General features: G+C 39.8%; 1 protein-coding gene across 3 annotated transcripts in view; it reads left to right on the plus strand.

The window, feature by feature from the left end:
• Positions 1-11,359, plus strand: part of ctnnd2a (catenin (cadherin-associated protein), delta 2a) — a 302,677-nt gene extending 291,318 nt beyond the window's left edge. For 2 of the 3 annotated variants that reach the window (XM_053488240.1, XM_053488241.1), the window contains exons 19-21: positions 8,242-8,373; positions 8,997-9,073; positions 11,044-11,359. In XM_053488240.1, the coding sequence (XP_053344215.1) occupies positions 8,242-8,373; positions 8,997-9,073; positions 11,044-11,304 (470 nt within the window). In that variant the 3' untranslated portion in view covers positions 11,305-11,359. Of the gene's footprint in view, positions 1-8,241; positions 8,374-8,996; positions 9,075-10,994 lie in introns of all 3 variants that reach the window. The other variant, XM_053488242.1, reaches the window with a different exon arrangement.
• The last annotated feature ends 7,726 nt before the right edge of the window (positions 11,360-19,085 follow it).

Genomic DNA, 19,085 nt, shown 5'->3' on the forward strand with positions numbered 1-19,085 from the left:
GCAAAGAATACTAAAGTCTGAGAAATGCATGATGTTGTCACAAGTGAGAAAGCAAGTGACTGTTAAAATTATATAGAGGTTTTTACCAATTCAAAGTCAGAGTTAAAGCCGTACAGGTTTCTTAACAACGTAAGTCACAGTTTGTCACCACTAGGTGGCAGAGGCTTTATGGTTTTGAGTCGCGCGTCATTGGAAAGTAATATTTTAAGATCGAGTGGTTGAATGTTTGTAGGATTAACATGGAAACGGCCAAAATTCAGTATTGGTGCTGATTTAAAAAAAAATAATAATAATAATATATATATAATACGCACTGTTCTCTCTGTTGCGTCTGGGAAGCGCTTCCGCTTATATTTTTATTATGCCCTTATTTGTACAGTTTATTTTACTAGTTAAATTTATTTTCTTTAGTATTTCCCTTTATCTATATTTATTTCTTACGTATAAGTTTTTTTTTTAAGGTCACTAGCGGTCGTATAAGCATTTCACTGCATATTGTACTGTGTATGACTGTGTATGTGATAAATAATTTTTTTTTTTTTATTTTAATACAGAAAATGTGTGTGCCAAGAGAGCTTTTCAGTGCTTTTAACAACAATCATTTAAATGCTAATGATTCATATTTTTTTGAGTATTGAAACTAAAATTGGTGTAAGCGTCTACAGGCACATGTCCTGTAAAAATGATTGCTTAAATTAAAACATTCTGTGCAAAATTAAGGATTTTTTGTTTGTTTGCTTGTTTGTTTGTTTAAATGCTACAAATTGGACACACATATTATGTGATGTGATTATGGGAAAACATAAAAAACTGTAGTTCATTCAATTAAAATTGCTTTTTGTAATTATTGTTAACACAGATATTATTATAATTCTCAGTGTTTTGAGTGAAGCATGGATGAGGAGAGAAAAAGCATTAAGTATTATGAAAAGTTGTGTTATATGATACTATCTAAAAATTCACTTTTTTCACCAATGTGAGACACTTTTTAGCACCGGTACCACGTGTCGGCCGAGGGCTCGTCATAACCAGATGATTAATACATATATACATATACATTTATACGTTTAGAAACTGATAAAAAAAAAAACATTTTAAAAATGTAAATAGTTCTGAAATGGTTGGTCTTTAGAGACCAGCTCACCTTTTCACGTCACAAGCTCACCACACACACACACCATGTCACATGACCACCATGTATCGTGTTGTTATCTTATCAGCACAGGTATCACAGGAAGTCACACACTGCATCCGGATTCAGAATAAAATAAGAAGAACTAGACTTGCAAGCAAAAGCATCACCATTAGTGCCTGTTTTTTTAACCTTTAACCTGAAGGTAGAGAAGAGAGGCTGGAGATTGAATGTTTTCATGTGCTGTAAAGTACAGTAAGTGAAAATGTATAAAATTTGATTAATAGTGTTGCAAACTTTTTACATTTTGCATTTTTTTTTCCTTTGAAGTAACAGCAATCACGTATCAAAGTGGAATCATGAACAGGGCCCTCTACTGCATTAGGAAATGACTGTACAGAGGTCAGAGTCTCGACAGGAGTGTGAATGGCAGGGAAGAAGGATGACGTCACTTTGCCAGGGTCTAGCCAGACGTTCTGGGTTTTACGTCAAACACCAATAAACCAATCGGCAGAGTGTCTCAGTGGTTAAAACTCAATCAGAGACTTTGAGACAAAGTCAATCACATCAGCTAGAATCATGCGGTGCTCTGATCTGTGGGTCAGCAACAAAAAAAGAGCATCAAAAAGAGTTACTGATAATTGATTAATTGAGCTGTAATGACAATAGGGGACATTGTCCATATCTTACTAAAATAATCGGATTTTAGACACCGAGCTACACCGAGTATCAGCAGGGAGACCAAAATCAAAACTACAGAAAAGCTAATCAAGTGTATTGAACGCCGTATGGTACGCCTGATATCCGTGACTTCAGGGCAGCCTTGCTAATAAGCGCCCGTGCTGCTGGTCTCGCCTGCTATAATGGAGAAAATCTCAAGCATGGTCACTTCATGGGTTTAACAATTGGAACAAGAAATTCCAAGAACAAATCTAAAGACCACATCGATCTGTTAAATTGAAGCTGGATGAAAATCCATCAGGGTGTGGATGCCAATGCGCATCAGGACTGGCAGGAGCTGGCATTTAGGGGGCATTGTGAAGGAGATGGCAGTTCAGACAACAGGACTTCAGGATATGGAGGGTTACTTGCAGAGCATTTGCAAACATCATCAGTGTTTACTGGCATCATAGACGATCTGATTTCAGACGTATCGAACCTCAATTCAAATGATGAACTTAAACAACAATCAGACTCGGCTCCCTTCTATTGGTCGATTGACAAAGCCACAGCCATAAGCAGTCGTTCACAGCTGTTTGTCCTCGGACCATCAGGGCATTCTCAGGAAATTTTTTTTAACATTTTGCAGAAATGCTTATTGCTCCAACATACAGTATGATGGCGCTGTTGTGATGCGAGTGCATTCCAAAGGAAGTCTGATTTTCGCATACAGGATTGTAAATAAAGTTGCCGTGATTGATGCCAGGTTGATTGACGCGTTCCCACATGTTGTTAAAGATCTTTCACTGGATGAAGATGCTACATGTTCTGATGCTGATGGTCTAAGGGCAAACCTAATGACTTTGATGATTTTATGTCACAGCACTAATCGATGGATGTTTTCTTTTGCACACTTTTAGATAAAGGGAATGTTTAGAGGTAGCACATCAGAGGAAGAAGAAATCAGAGCCAATAGGAGCCACATGAGATCTATAGAACACGCTGTGCCTTCATTTATTAAAGTATCAGGGACAAGAGCACGTAACAATTTGATCACTTCTGTTTCTTGGAGCTTTTAGAATAAAAACAAAAAAAACATGAATCGGTGTTCCCAACTCAGACTTGGCCCTGCTTGTCCAAGACTTATGATCTTCTCTTTGTGAAAGTTAAACTGAAAGTAGACCTTCAGCGTTTCTTTAGTGATGCAGAGATCTGCAAATGATCTTTCTGAACTCTCGTGGGCTTGGATGAGCTGTGGTCGCGCTATAGGGACTCGTGTGTCTGATCGCCACTGATGGCGGAACTTCTGCTGCGGTTCAGAGAAGCTTTTCATGCAAATGAAAAGCAAATGAAAAAAAGTTCCACCAGGAACATCATGGAACAGGACAGAGTGAAAGGTTTATAATGATTTTATCTGAAATCAGGATTCTCAAGTATCGAGATCCTCACTGACACGACAGAATCATACAGTAGATATCATAACTACCAAGACGGCCACGAGAGTGGATTTGTTCTTCTACACTTATTAAAACCTTCACTTCCATCTTACCTTAAGTGAAGAACCAGGCATTACATTCTAACAATTTTATATATACATACAGTACTGTGCAAAAGTCTTGAATTTCTTCATATTAAATTGAATTAAATGATGTAAGTTAAGCTAAAGAATTAACAAATGTTTTACTGCGACCTAAAGATACAGTTTATAATTTGATTGTTTATGCACCAACCTGAGCAGCGACCTCATTTCCCCTCTCGTCTGTTCCAATCACTCAGCGTTCAGCATCATCAGTGTACTAATCACCTGATCATCCGTCATCATCTGCACCTGTTCCTCACTGGGTTTTATACTTGAATGATTCATAGGTCACTGTGTGGCTTAACAAAAAAAGATTGTGTGTGTGAATGTTAAACAGAGCAGATGAGCAGAACTGATCTCTGAAAGGCTTCAAGTTAAAGATGGCGAGTTTCTTTAATATTTAAAGCTAGAAAGCGTTTTTTATTTCCATCTTTTACAATTTCAAAATAACAAAAAAAAGGAAAAGGGTCCGAAGCAAAAATTTGGGCACCCTGCACGGTCAGTACTTACTGTAGTAACACTTGCTTTGGTGAGTTTCACAGCTTGCAAAATGTTTTTGTCGATTCATGATTCACCCGGGCTTACATACAAAAGACAAGGAAAAACCAATTCTGTTAGGTTCTTGGGCCCGTCTTAATGATGATGATGATGATGATGATGATGATAAGATCTGAGCATTGTGGGAGCCAAAACCTTCTTGTACCTCTTGAGGAGATCAGTTGTGGATTTTGAGTTTGCTGCAGTTTAATTGAATCTGTTCTTCCCTGTACGAGTGAAATGGTAGGTTTCCCGTTCTTGACTAAAACACAAGCCAAACACGCCTTCATGTGCTCTGTGCAGCCAATAAGTTCTAATTTACCTTTATTTCGTCCATAGGACTCGTTTCCAAAATGCATCAGTCTTATTGTTTGATGTTTATTTGGAAACTTCTGACCCTGAATTGGGTGGTGAGGCTGCAGGAAAGGTTTCATCTATCATGCATGTCGTATTTGTGCATGTGTCGCAGGACAGTATAGCATCGCACCACCGCTCCAGAGTCTTCCTGAAGGTCTTGTGCTGGCAAACAAAGGGATAGATTTTTAAGTGATTCTAAAAACAGTCCTCTTAGAAAGTTACAAACAGTCTAACACTTTGCAATCTTCTTACAGCATTCTTCTGCTTTATGGGCATCAGTTACCCTCATTTTAAGGATTGCTAAGCAGCAGCGATATTGTATTCATAAAGCTGTAAAAAATTTGCATGACCTGGCCTTTCCTAATGCCCTGTCACACTCTGACGAAGACCATGAAGTTCCCACTGTGTCTTAAAAATATCAAAGAGCACAGTGGGAACGGGGTTAGAATAGGAAAATGTGCATTAATCAGGTAAATACATTAATACTTTCTAGCTCCGCCCCTGGCAGATTGATCAACGCGTCTAGCACAGAGGTGGGCAAAGTTTTTGGCTCACACTGGGTTTTAAAATTTGACGGGCCGGGCCAGTATCAAGGGGGGCCTATAAGTGGGAGTTGATTCAAATTAGTTTTTGCTCTCTGTGCACAAGAGCTGTCTCAACCATGCATTCTTTCAAAAACAGAGCAAAACCTAGAGTAAGGCTTGCTAACTTGCCTCCTGAATCGTAGTTTGTCAGAATAAAATATTTCGCTGTGACTGTAAATTAGCTGCTACAGTAACCTCTGAGCAGTCGCCTTCTTTTTCCGCATTAACTGGCTGCTAGCATAGTTGGCATGCTTGGTAGAAAAGTCACGGCTGATAGTGTATTCTTTCAAAAACGCAACAGTTTCTTGGCAAATACGACCAAGGTCATCCGGCCTTTAATCTGACTTCGGTGAGAACGATATTGAGCTGTCCACTCGCTTATTTAAAAACTCCACTCTTGCTGTCAACATTTCTTTTCTTTGGTGAACTCGTTGTTAAAGTGCGGGGTCAATGCAATGGCAGATGTAAAAAAAATAAAAATGTCCGTAGAGAGGATAGACTCGCCTTTGCCAAAGGTCAGTAGCCATCTAGTGGAACCGGCAGGTACTGCAGGAAAATGGCGAAAAGACTGCGTCTGAACGGCCTAACTGGACGAATGTTGCCATGTCGTCACAAATTTCCCATCACGCACATGATCATGTGCGATCCAGGTCTGATGAGATCGAACTGAGTCTGCTGAGTTCTCACTGTGCTCTGACCTTTAACTCTCATCTTTAACTTTATGCCTTCTCGCGATCAGTTTATTATCTACTTACGGTTTAAAGTAGCAGAAATTTTGACCATGAGTGCCAAAACCTTTTTATCTAATTAGAGACTCTCAGTGGACATTTCGACGGAGTAGAAGCCATATGGAAGGACTCTGTGAATCTTGCCGTTTTTGAAAACATGCCAAAGAGAGGCAATAAACAGGAAAGAGGGTTCGATCGTGAGAAAACTCTCGAGGCTCCCTGGTGGTTCCTGTTTAATGCATCACACCACTGAAGGGCAATAAATACTGATTAGTCCCTCGGTCAGCGTCGCAGGAGGGAATGAGGGTGCACTAATATTTGCATTTGTGGAATTATACTCAACAGATGGCCAGACTGCAGTGAGCTGTGTAATGTACTAATGCTAGCTAATGTTCATAATGTCCTTGGCAAGAATTTTTAAACGTCTGGAGAAACAGAGAGCTGATTATTTTTTGTTAAGTTCGTATGATTTGTAATTTATAGAAAGACAGTGAAGTAAATCAGTTAATGTTAATTAGTGTTTATATCAGACTTGGTGCTCTCAGGACCTTCGAATCGAAACAACCATATAGATCGCACTTATCACTTAAATGTATCGCTTAATTATTTATGCATTATTTTCCAGACATTGCATCGCATATTGACTCAGAACTTGTTTTAGCATCTGAGTTCATTTTGTTTGGATTGGATTGGAGTTTCGAAAGTTTTTTAATTTTCATTTTCAAAGCTTGAGCATTGTTTATACTCGTAAGTATGTACCATCTTTATTTTCTAAAAAAGTAATCTCATGTGTGTTTGTAAAGCTTTCGCTTCACTAGGTGAACTTCGGCATGTGAGTTCATCCAGTTTGTCCAGTTCATGAGTGAAAATGACTCCAGTCTGGACTCATCAGGTCACATGACCTTTTCCCATTTCTCCAAAGTCCAGTCTTTATGATCCCGTTTTTTCTGATGATTCTCACTAAATGGTTTTCTTATGACAAACAGCTGTTTAGTCCCAATCCTGTAAGTTCTCATCACATTGCGTGTGTGTGTGTGTGTGTGTGTGTGTGTAAATGCTCTTACAGTAGTTTCACTATTAAACACAGCTCTGTTTTCTACTCTTTAGTTGTCACCATGCAACCTGACCAAGCGTTTGTGATCTCCAGTCCTAATGTTTATCCGAGCCCTACGTCTTCACACGTCTTCATAATGTATTGGACAGCTCTTAACCCAGTTCCAGTAATCATAATGTTTTCTTTGCAGGTCAATAAGTCGACCCTTCTGAAGTGCTGCCTTGTTTTTGTGGGCGTGGCAGTTTATGTGTTAAACCTAATCTCAGGCAATAACAAGCTACATATTTGCTTTAAGAGGTTTATTTGCTGCATTTTGCTTTTAAAAAAGTAAAAGTATTGAAACTTTTGGTGTTGAATTAGGAAATACACACAGCATGGTTAACTAGCATTAATGCTAACGGTACAAGGACATCGAATGTCATTTTACAGTAATTAATAGTTTACTTTCAGCCTATAATTTTGGTAAGAGTGTTGTACTTTAATAGTGAAGTTGTCAATAAAACAATATTTTAACATGTTATTATTGTTTTTAATAAATATTGCACGTTTATGCTTCTTGTGATCCACTTCCTGTTAATCATGTGACTTTTGAATTACTCCTAATGTTTTATGGGTAAATTGTTCAGATTTGAGTGAACGAAGTGCTGTAGAGTGTCATGTTTTAATCAAGATGTAGAATTGATTTTACTTGTTTTATATTATTATTTCTCATACTGTACATATCTACACATAAATGTAACATATATTTATAACCGATACCCGACACGTGTTATGTAATACTTTGTGTTCTTTGAAATTTATGTGAAAAAAATTATGATCAAGTTAAATTGTACAGGACGGCACGGTGGTGTAGTCGTTAGCACTGTCGCCTTGCACCTCCAGGGGCTGGGTTCGATTCCCGGCCAGACTTGATTCCCGTCTCTGTGTGCATGAGACACTGGGTTTGCATTTTTACCCCCGTGCTTGGTGGGTTTCCTCCGCCTACTCTGGTTTCCTCCTACAGTCCAAAGATATGTAGGTTAGGTCAGTTAGCATTTCCAAATTGACCGTAGTGTGTGAGTGTGTGTGTGTGTGTGTGTGTGTGTGTGTGTGTGTGTGTGCCGTGCGATGGATTGGCACCCTCTCCAGGGTGTACCCTGCCTCATGCCCTAAGTCTCCTGGGATAGGCTCCAGGTCCCCGCGACCCTGAACACAGGATAAAGCGGTATAGACGATGAGTGAGAGAGTAAAATCGTACAGGTTTTTAACTAAAGTATTCAGTAGTTGTTAGAATAATATAGATGAGACTTGAGTGTGTTTTTGCCATCATGTTTATTCTTGAAATAAATTGTCCTTGTAAGCGCCTTTCATGAGAATTAGAAATATTCGTCATGACTTTTTTTTTCCGTCACATATCACATTCCTGCTGCCATGCTGGATGAAGCTAATGAAGAATAACGATACACACCTCTACATGACTTTCATCTAGTGAGGCCGAGTAAAGACGGCGCAAGACACGGGACCGGACGGACATGAGAGGGAGAGAGATTAAAGCCCAGAAAAAAAGAGAGAGAGACGGAGCGATAAAGTGATGACTTGTGTGTGTGTGTGTGTGTGTGTGTGATTCACAGCAAGCGCCCCCGCCTCTCCCAGAGAGATAATCAGCCTCAAGGAGAGGAAGGCCGACTACGAGTCTACTGGAACCAATGCTAGTTTCCATGGAAACAAAGGAGAGAACGGATCCAGGAAAGACGCCACAGCAGGTGAGTACTCGGAGGGGAGGAGACGAAGACGAGATGCCTAAGGTGGGGTGGAGAAGAGGAGGAGACAAAAAGATATAAAAAGAGAGGTGGAAACAAAAGGAGGGAATAAAGGAAAAGATTAAAGGTAAAGAGGTGAGATGAAAAAGAGGTGGGAGGGTTGCAGCAGAGGAACGAGGAGACGCTGGGGGAGATGGTCTGGAGAATGGATATCGGGACAGAGTATGTGGAAGAGACGAGGAAAGGCGTGAGAGAAGGAGAATGATGAGAAGGAAGGGAGAAGAGGAAGTGAGGGGGTCAGGATGAAGAGCAAGAAGGAGATCTGGAAGTGTAGAAAAGAAGGAGGATGGAGTGGAGAAGTGCTAAAGGACAGAGGGAGAGATAAAAGAGGAAGCCATGCAGCATCATCTCTCAGGACCTGAACCTTCTTCTACCGTACTGAATCTAGTTAGCTCTTGGTAATGTTTAGCAGAACTTGAGCTCTTCCACAGGAAGTAAACAATGACATCATAAAAAATGAAAATCAACTGAAAAAGACCCGTCTTTATCTCACAGGATGGTTTTAATTTATTTCCTGTAGGAGTCGTGATTAAACACTTTATCTTGTTTCCTCTCTCGTCCTACAGTACAAGTCTCGTGTGGAACCTCGACGCTCTTCCGCAACTCGTACGCGACTCCGAACGAAGAGCTCCAGCACAACCAGGTTAAGAGGGTTGCAAATATGTGTGTCTGTGTTTAGTGATTGGTTTCTCGTTCACCACGATGTCATATTAATAATAAATCGTAGAAATCTATGTCTAAAGTCCCAGAATGCAGTGCAGCCATGCAGTATCAGAAATTTAGCTAGTTAATGGTGATGTGGTGTACAGAGCCATGCGTAGTGTACAGTGTGTACAGATGTGGAGGTGAGACAGCTGGACAAAACAGGAAAGGGGTTTGAATCCTAAATCCCACTGCAGCGCCATCAGCAGGTAGTTAAACAAAATAGCCCAACAAGTTTAACCGTAGCGTTTCAGTAACAAATAACTCTTTGATGCAATTTTATTAGTCTGTAAACTCAAACAAGGTGATTAGGGACGAAATCGAACAAGTAAATAAATGTCGCCAGTTCCTGATAACATTAGTTTTCTCACTTAAAACCTAAGTGACGCATTTAAACACTACAAACTAACTTCAAACACAAGAGTTTAACATTTACCTTTAAATTAAATTAAACACAAAGCTACATTGTTCCTGAGCAGCGCGTATCTCTGATGATAACATGTGAATTGTTTAGAGCGCCATCTATGCCTCCAATATGTCAAAACTCAACTCACTGCGAAGGACTGCGAGCACGTGGGCATGTATGGCTTCTATCGCACATGATTTTTGAGGCTAATTAGCGCTCGCAGTGTTGTGAGACGGTGTAAACGTGCGTAATGAATGGATTTTGAGACTAATTCGCTTACAGAGTTTAGAGAAAAAGACAAAAACAAGCACACTTTTTAAGCCTCCGAGTGGCTCCTATCATCCGGAGATCGCTGGTTTGGTTCCCGGGTGATGCTGTGGCTCTACAGCCAATCAGTCCTCTGAGTGTGTTCGAAAAAAAGTGGTCAGTGACGTCACATGGTTCAAAGAAAACACATGATAGTCTTCGGCTCTCCCGACTGAGTGGTAGTAGCTTAATGTGGGAGCCCCCTAGTGACGGGGAGGAATTGGACACGATTAAATTGGCGAGAAAATCGGAGAAAAAAAAATTATAATAATGTAAAAAATACAACAAAAAAAAGCAAAATTTTCGGTGATGTAACGGCATTAAAATGTTTTTCTGTTGCGCCACTCAGGAGCTTCTGCGCTCGGTACAGGATGGGTTATATCTTAGGCTGATCGGCTGATCACCGATCAATGACACTGAAAACCAGCCGATTCTGCTCACTTTCCGATCGATCGATTCATCTCCAATATAAATGCAAAACATTGCCGCACAAAAAAATTCATAACTGAAGCGATTTTCCCCCATCTCGATTGGAGACTGTTACAAGACTACAACGCTTAAGTTCTACTGGGAATGGATCATACCCACGTCTTAACTTGGACTGTCAATATTAACAAGTTAACGTTTGTGACACATTGCTGTTTTTTATCGCAAATTCATCATATGACCTAGTTTGACCCTAATGGCTTCCCTAATTAGTTCCCCACCTATGCATTATAACGGCAGGTTTAACACGGATAATACGCTTTATTTTTTTCTAAAAAGCTTCTAGATAAACTTTAAGGGCCAGGGGTAGCTCAGTGGTTAAGGCATTGGACTATGGTTCGGAAGATCCCAGGTTCAAACCCCACAACCACCAAGTTGCCACTGTTGAGCCCTTGAGCGCGGCCCTTAACCCTCAACTGCTCAGATGTGTAATGAGATTTAAAAAAAAAAGTGTAAGTCGCTCTGGATAAGAGCGTTTGCCAAATGCCTAAATATAAATGTTTTACAAGAACATAATAAATGTAAGATGTGGGAGTCGTGGCTTTAGGCTATATATCCAGGTTTAAACCCCGCCCTCGGTGGGTTGCCACACCCTCATACTACCATTTAAATGGTAAACCACTTTAAATCTCACAAGTAGGCCTATGTTGTTTTTTTTGGTTTTGTCTTTTTTTTTTTCTCGTGACGTTTCCTCTCTTGTTTCCTCTCTCCAGATCCCGGTCCATGTGGCTCCACAAGACAGCATCCAAAAGGACTATGAGGTGCTTCCTCCTTTTCAGAACTCCACTAGAACCTTTGAGGAACCCTTTTTCGAGGATCAGGTCCATCGGCCCGCTCCCGCCGCTGACCTCAGCATGCACCTGGGACTCAAGTCCACCGGGAACTACGTGGACTTCTACTCAGCCGCGCGTCCCTACAGCGAACTCAACTACGAGACCAGTCACTATCCCGCCTCGCCCGACTCGTGGGTGTAGGACTCGATGAATGATGACCTTGTGGATGACCCTGACCCAAACAAAAGTCCCTAACCCCCATCCACCCCCCCCCCCACCCCCATCCCCACCCCATACATACCTTTCTAGAGACTCCTACCCGACGAATCCGGGTGCTTGCAAAGAGAGGCTGGAAAACTGTGCATGTGCATGCATATCACGTTTCCGTCAACACGTTTTGTTCGTCAGGAGGCTTGTTCCATGAAGGAAAGAGGAAATAACGGGATGGAAGCACAAAAAAAAGGAACGGATTTACGCAAGATGAGAGAAAGTATTGACCTTCAGAGGGTTCGAGAGGGATTTGTTAGGTAGGGAAATGATCATGAGGATGCGAAGATACACGGACGGATGCGTGAAAAGAGTTTACGGAACAGCTTGTCTTTTTTTTTTTTTTTTTTTTACGTTTTTCTTTTCTCCACCTCATTGTGAGTCATGTTGAGTTTTGCTGAACGTTTGAGGTTTGTTCGAGATCAGTTTTTCCAGCCTTTTTATCTATTTTTGTTATAGTTTGATTTGTACTTGACTGGTGTACATTATACTGCTGCCACTCCGAGGTGACTTTGGATCTTCTTTTACAGCACAAAAGAAAAAAAAAAAAACATAATAATAACAATATAAATAATCCACTAGACCACTTTTATTTTGGACTAATGTCTCAGCTAGGAGAGTCTCGTTTTCAGAACAGGGTACGTTTCCCGAGGAGTATTGTTTCGTTCTTTTGTGCGTCTACGCCGACATTTTAAAAGCAGTTACGAGAACATCATTCCACTCTCCGTACCGACGAAGTGCTCTCTCACTGCCTAACAAAAGACGTGTGGATATTTAAACATTCTGTTTCCTCATTTTTTTTTTATTGTTCATCGTTTTGTTTTGGGAAAATAGTGTTAAAAAAAAAAAGATTACAAAGATATCGATGCAACTGTTTGTCATCCATACCTAACGTGACTGACGAGATGACTGACGTTGTGCCAAACATAAAAATCTTTAACCCAAATTTAATGCACAAATTATTTACTTTCCACCATTTCATTTGTTCATGTTTTTTCTTTTTTCCTTTTTCTACACTTGAGCCGCTCATCTAGGCAGCACTGGAGTAACGAGCCGAAGAGCGAGATCTCTACGAGCTTAATTTCCTCCAAAGATGTACAAAATCTGTCTACTTGTGTTAGCGAGTGTGTGCCGTGTGTCGTCCATGTTTGAGATGATGACAAGCGGGGTGGCTTCAACCGTCCGACTTCTACTTGCAAAGCACCGTGAAAAAAAAAAAAAAAAAAAAAACCTAGACTGAGATGTTCATAGAGAATGATGACGATTATATAAATATACGTATAAATATAAATCTATCTCATTTTTATGTGCAGATATTGGTGTCACGATAAAGCAACAAAATGGCAAGAAAAGACTTGTACGAGGGGCGTTCGAGTCAAAGTGGGACTTTTGATTGTGCAGAATAACAGGACACAGTTATGAAAGTTATGAGAAACTCCCTTTATTTCCCTATATAATCTTCTGCTACACTAATGCATAGTGTCTCACTAGGCTTGGACACCATCAAGGTAGAAAGTTTTCCCAATACGCCATGATCTGAAACGCCGGCCTCCCAGGAACTCCTTTAATGACCCCAACATGTGGAAATGTCTTGGAGTGAGGTCAGGACTGTATGGGGGACATGGCTATAACTCCCAGCCGAGTTCCTGTAACGTGCGAGTGGTGCTGGTGAATGAGTGTGTGTACAGTTCACACACACACAGATGCAACAAATTATCCGTCGATTTTCAAAAATCAGATGTCGTTGCTAAATGTTCACAGAAATGACTGCAGTGAGCTCCGAGCCACCTCGGACGGGATCGTCATTACGGCCTTCTTTAAAGCGTTTGCACCGATCAGAAGTTTTACTGCGGCTAAGAGTCTCAAAGGTCCCGGTTTCACTTGAACACCCCTCGTAGCAAAAAAAATCTGTTCACCTAAATGTTCTAATTCCAACAGAGAAAAAGAGGAGATGAAAAAAAAAATACTGATTACGTCAATCCCCGGTCTAAGTTGTTGTTGTTTCCGAGCTCCATAGATAATCAGGCTGGATTTTAAAGATGTTCTGGTGCCAGGACAATAAAAAAATTACTGTTTGCAATCTTTAGCACTGTTTGATTTTTTTATCATCACACAGCACAACAAATCTTCAGCTTCATCTTCCATAGTGAGTATTTCTGTATTTGGGTTTAATGTATGAAGATGCGCATCTTATTTCTATTACAGAGTACCACATGAGCTGGACACGGGCGTGTGGGCGGAGCTAAACATAGCACTGACCACAGATTTGTCGGGTAACTGATGACATGCTTGGTCGAAGGGGAAAATAACTAATGACAAGAAGTATAACAGCGTATCCTCATGCATTTTATTATTCTTATGCATGAGCAATGTTAATTTTTTTGTTATAGAATTATATCAATTATTAATTTATAGTTACAGTATACTGTTCCTGTTCTCACTTACATATTAGTCTCTCTCTCACTCGCTCTCCTTGTTAATAAAGCACAAAAAACTCAACTTATTTTGCAGGAAAACACAAAGCTGTTCTGAAAAAGTAAAAAAAAAAAAACTTAAAGCTTTGTCTCTTGACATGTTAAATAATTGAGATGTCAAAAATTGTGGCTGTGCATTTTGGGAAGAGTCCTATTAATTACCAATTGAATGCTATTCCACTATTTGACCACTAGAGGTCCCAATCTTCGCAGCCAATATTTAAATACATACAGTACAGCAGTTTATAAAAAGTTTGTTTGTGTCCCCTTGTGGCCCGTGACGGTACTGCATGTAGGCCATAAGTGGTCAATTACAACAAACATAAATATTTTTTATTATTTTGTACTTATTTTTAAAATTGGCATAAAATATTTAATATTAAATATTTACATTTTAAAAACTAAACCATGGGATTTAAATTCTGTTATTTTTCATTTTTAAAAATCTGGTGTGATTATACATTTGGAAATGGCTACAGTATGTTTACATGACCATTTTATTGTAAGAGTTTCACTCAATCCAGGTTCCTGAACCTCCAGGGTCTGAGTTCGATTCCCGCCTCGTGGTCTGTGTGCATGGAGTTTGCATGTTCTCCCTGTAAATCTCATGATTTAGATTCGAATGATGATGCCATGCCTGTATCAGGTCATGACCAGAGTGTATGATGAAACCCCTATCCATTAAATGTCACCTTAAGGGAGAAAAAAACCCCACCAACTTTTAAAACTATTTATGTGGAACGTCCATCATGCATGTACCCGTGTGTGAACTGTTACTATAAAAACAATAATTTATTCAAATGAACACATTCATATAAGCTGCTGTTATAGAAAATTAATCATCGCCTTTTGACGAATTAGAATCTCTGGCTAGAATAACTAATATGATAAACGATATGATAAGGTGACCTTCAGTAATTAATCATTTTTTAAAAGGAAAAGAAAACAATCTGACCTTTAAGAGGTAAAACCAAAATTTCATCATAAAGTCAGATTTTTTCTTCTTTTTTTTTTAAATACTACTGTAAAATGTTTTTTGCTAACATTTATCTTAATTTGACATTTGCTCTGGTATCCGTGACCCAAATAAAAGTGCAACTCTTCGGCCTGTTCACCGTTTGCTCTGTGTTCAGGGTATTGGCACCCTCAGCCTTTGTATGGGATGTGTATGCCACTGTATTAAGTGAGAGACTCACCATGCGCACGTGAACGTGATTACATCACTGTAGATGGAAATTTCAGATGGATGGAAAACGATGCTGGTATTTAATCAAGAATAGTAGAAAAGTGCTGTAATGTACCAAACCCAGAGCTCTTTTCATTCTCCATAGTAATTAAATATTAATAACAGATTAACAGGTACATCAAACACCAGGGGACAATCTCAGATCTCCTCTAATCCACAGCTCAGAAGATCCTAGTGAATCATTCCATCTCCAGCAGGATCCAGGAGAGCACACGCTGCTTCAGAAGAATGGAACGCTTGCTACAAATAATCATAAGTGGGGAATTTTTTATTTAGATTTTTTCTGAATCTTTCAATTCAGCCTTTTAAAGATGCGCCACCTGATGAATCCTGTCTGTCAGAGTTTTATTATGATTGGCTTTAGTTATTTTCTCCTTCAGCATCAATGCTACTCACTATTTTCTAATTTCCAAGTGGAAATAAAAGATCAGGCGCAACGCATGTTTTGCTTCACAGCTGAATATCGGCCAAGTTTTTTCTCCAGTCTTATGAAACCGGTACAGTCTTGTACCAATAAAACTGATTTGTCTTTGCAGCTATAACAGCTTCAACTCCTCTGGGAAGGCTTTCCACAAGGTTTAGGAGTGTGTTTGTGGGAGTGTAGTGTCGAGAAGGCCTCTGTGTCAGGACTCTGTGCAGGCCAGTCACGTTTTTCCACACTAAACTCACTCATCCATGTCTTTACAGGTGTTGCTTTGTGCACTGGTGTGCAGTCACGTTGGAGACACTGGTGTGGGGTTGTTTTTTAGGAGTTGGACTCGGCCCCTCAGCTCCAGTATAAGGAACTCTTTTTGCTTCGGCATACAGAGACATTTTGGATAATTTTGTGCTCCCGACTCCGTGGGAATGGTTTGGGGACGGCCCCGTCCTGTTCCAACATGACTGCACACCAGTGCACAAAGCGAGGTCCAGACAGACATGGGTGAGCGACTGCTCATCAACTGCAGGCACAAGACATTACAGAAAAAAAATATTTTCTGTTCAATTAAGTGCCATTTATATGTTACCATATGATGTGTCTTAAGCAGCAGACGATAATTTCAATAGAATGACTTGTGAAACAGATGTCACATGACAGACTCCCGTGACTTCCTCTTCTTTTTTTAAAAAACAAATTTTGTGAATCGCAGATAAAGGCTGGATGGACAATGCTAATAGCTGCAGTCATTCTTGCTTGAGTTAGAGTCTCTTCACAGAGCTGTCATTAATTTGTGCAGTCAATTTTGTTGTAATAGTAATTGCAGTCTGCAAAGTCATACTGTAGTATTTCTGATGTAAAAAGTGTAGTAGGAAAAGCATTTCACTTGTACAGTAGTTCATTCAAACTCTCAGGGTTTACCATTAGCGCGATAAACGAGAACGCAGAATAACATTAAACTAATGTCATTTAAAAGTCATGTTAACTGCGACATTGTGCTCACAATCCGCCTGTTATCTTAATGTTAACATGCTTTTTTCTACATTTCTGAGCAGCTGGTATTCAAATGTCTCTTCACGTGTCATGTTTTTCCAACTGTATCTCAGCTGTAGTGAAGATTTCTCTCCAAGAGCTGATAGAGCTATAGCAGGTACTGTAACAAGGGGGTTGTTTTGATGTTAATGGGTAGGACAATTTTATTAACCACACCAATCTTAAGATGCGCTACTATTTTGAAAAAGTTGGGACATTTTGTAAAATGTAGCTAAAATCGAAATGCAATGATTTACAAATCCTTTTTGACATGTACTCAATAGAATACAGCACAGAGACAACATATTTAAAGTTAAAACTACAGGTAGTCCACGTTTACAGTACAAACGAGTTCCATAACGGGAGCATGACCTTCCCCGAGAAGACAATAGGAAGAAACCATGAGAGAAACCAGATCCAGGTTCCAGGTTCCAAAAGATCAAGGTACAAGATGAACTGAGACAGCATTCTCTATACTGTGTAAATATAACTATCATTATATACTGTTGAGCGAAAGGGTATACAAATAGCACCTTAATGGATAAAGAGGAATTATCAAGGAGAAGCGATAATTGTATCAGAATATGTAGCATGTCAGCCATCACTTGTCTATAAATAAAATATAGCAGAAATGATGGGGTGAAGAAGAAGCAGGTAGATACAGGTAGTCCCCGATTACACACTGACAGGTCTACGAACATATGGATTGTACAGAAAATAGACACTGCAGTGCACCAGACACCAACACTTACAATTATATACAATGTTTTTAGTGGGCACTGGTGACTCAGTGGTGTTTCGCCTGCCATGCAGAAGGCCCGGGTTCGATTCCCAGCCAGTGTCCAAGCCAATGGATGCAGTGCTGGTCTGAAGCCTGGATAAAATGGGAGGGTTGCGTCAGGAAGGGCATCCAGCGGACCGGAGCAGCTGAAAGACCAGCAACGCATCCAATATTTTTTGTGTGTTAGCGGAATGTGTAAAATGTCTAAAGGCCAGGATATTGTGTGTGTACGTGTATGTGTGGGGTTGCGGAAGAAATGAGTCAGCCTCGCCGGTTTCAATGAATCAGTCCGGGAGCGCGATGATAGAAAATGGCCGTCCTGTAAAGGTGTCCTGATGGTGAATAATTGTCCTCCCCCTGACGTTTTCCCGGGTCCCCTTTGAACGAGATCAGCTGACCCCGCTTCGTCACCGTGATTCCCCTTAATTTGGAGGCACAGTCTTGCAAGAGTATAATGCGGTATCAAAACACCAAACCTGTTTTATGTTTTACATTGTATATTAGTGTCAAAGGTGTATAAGTCTCACTTTGTCTGACTTACGAACGAATCCGACTTACAAATGTGGACCCCAGAATGGAACTCATTCATAAGTCGAAAACTTGCTGTACAGTATATGCATAAAATACAGAAGTAAGTATGAAGAAGAGAACACAGAGGCACAGGTAAGAATAGGACAATACGGGATTAAATCAGTGCAAAGTAGGCCAAAAAGAAGAAAAAAGCTCAAAATATAAATAATTAATTATGTAACCTGATAACAAAATTACTTTATAATAAAGTGGCATGTATTAAACAATTCCTACTTATGAGCAGTACAGGTTACTACATTTATAATGAACTATTAATGCACTGTTCACAGAGTTTAGTACTTAATCATTATTATAAAATGTGCTTGGTTAATGGGTAATTATTATTATTACCATTATTATTAATATTATTAATAGGATTGTTAGTTGACACATACAGTATAATTGTAAGATGTGTTTCTGTGTATATGCTTAGAATCCCCCCCCCCTCTATTTATCCCTTCCCATCCATTTGTTTATTTATTCATTTACGCTTCCTGCAGATGAAAGAAGGCCGTCTGTAGGATCTGATGGAGGCCAAAAGTCTTTTCCTGTCTCAGACTGACCATCTGATTGCTTAGCACCGCCGTCACGCAGTGACATCCATTGGCCATAGTCTGCATTTAAACATTTGTCACATTTGGCTTAGCATGAGGTCTCATGGTGAGTCTCTCCAGTAGACTTTGGTTATAATAGAGATAAAACAGGCTCCCCCCAATCGCTCTACCAGATCGTCCACTCCGGGCAGGGGAGAGCTATCGAATTCTGATGCTTGATTGAGACGCTGGATGTCGTTGCACAGGCTGATTGTGCTGTGGAGTTCTGCTTTAAAGACGAGGTGCGGCTGTTGATTGTTTTAAGGAGTCGTTATGTGTTACAAGCTTGTTGTTTGAGATGAGATGAGATATCTGTGAATCTTCTTGAGCATTTCTCCTCCACAGAACTGCTCTGAAGCAGCAGGTGTTGTGCCTGGAGGACAGACTGAAGAAAGGGAAGGCGGTAAAAAAATAACTATGCAAAGCCACTGCTAACCTTTCTCTTTTTTGTGTGTTTATAATAAGAATCTTATGATTAATCTTATATATATAATCTTATATATTTCTTTTTATTTTATTGTTTAAATTCTGAACTGTTCTCATAATTGTTGTTTTATTAACTAATAATTTAAACTGATGGTTATTGATTTATTAAATGTTA

The sequence above is a fragment of the Clarias gariepinus genome, chromosome 26, assembly GCF_024256425.1.
Source record: "Clarias gariepinus isolate MV-2021 ecotype Netherlands chromosome 26, CGAR_prim_01v2, whole genome shotgun sequence".
Classification (NCBI taxonomy): Eukaryota; Metazoa; Chordata; class Actinopteri; order Siluriformes; family Clariidae; genus Clarias; species Clarias gariepinus.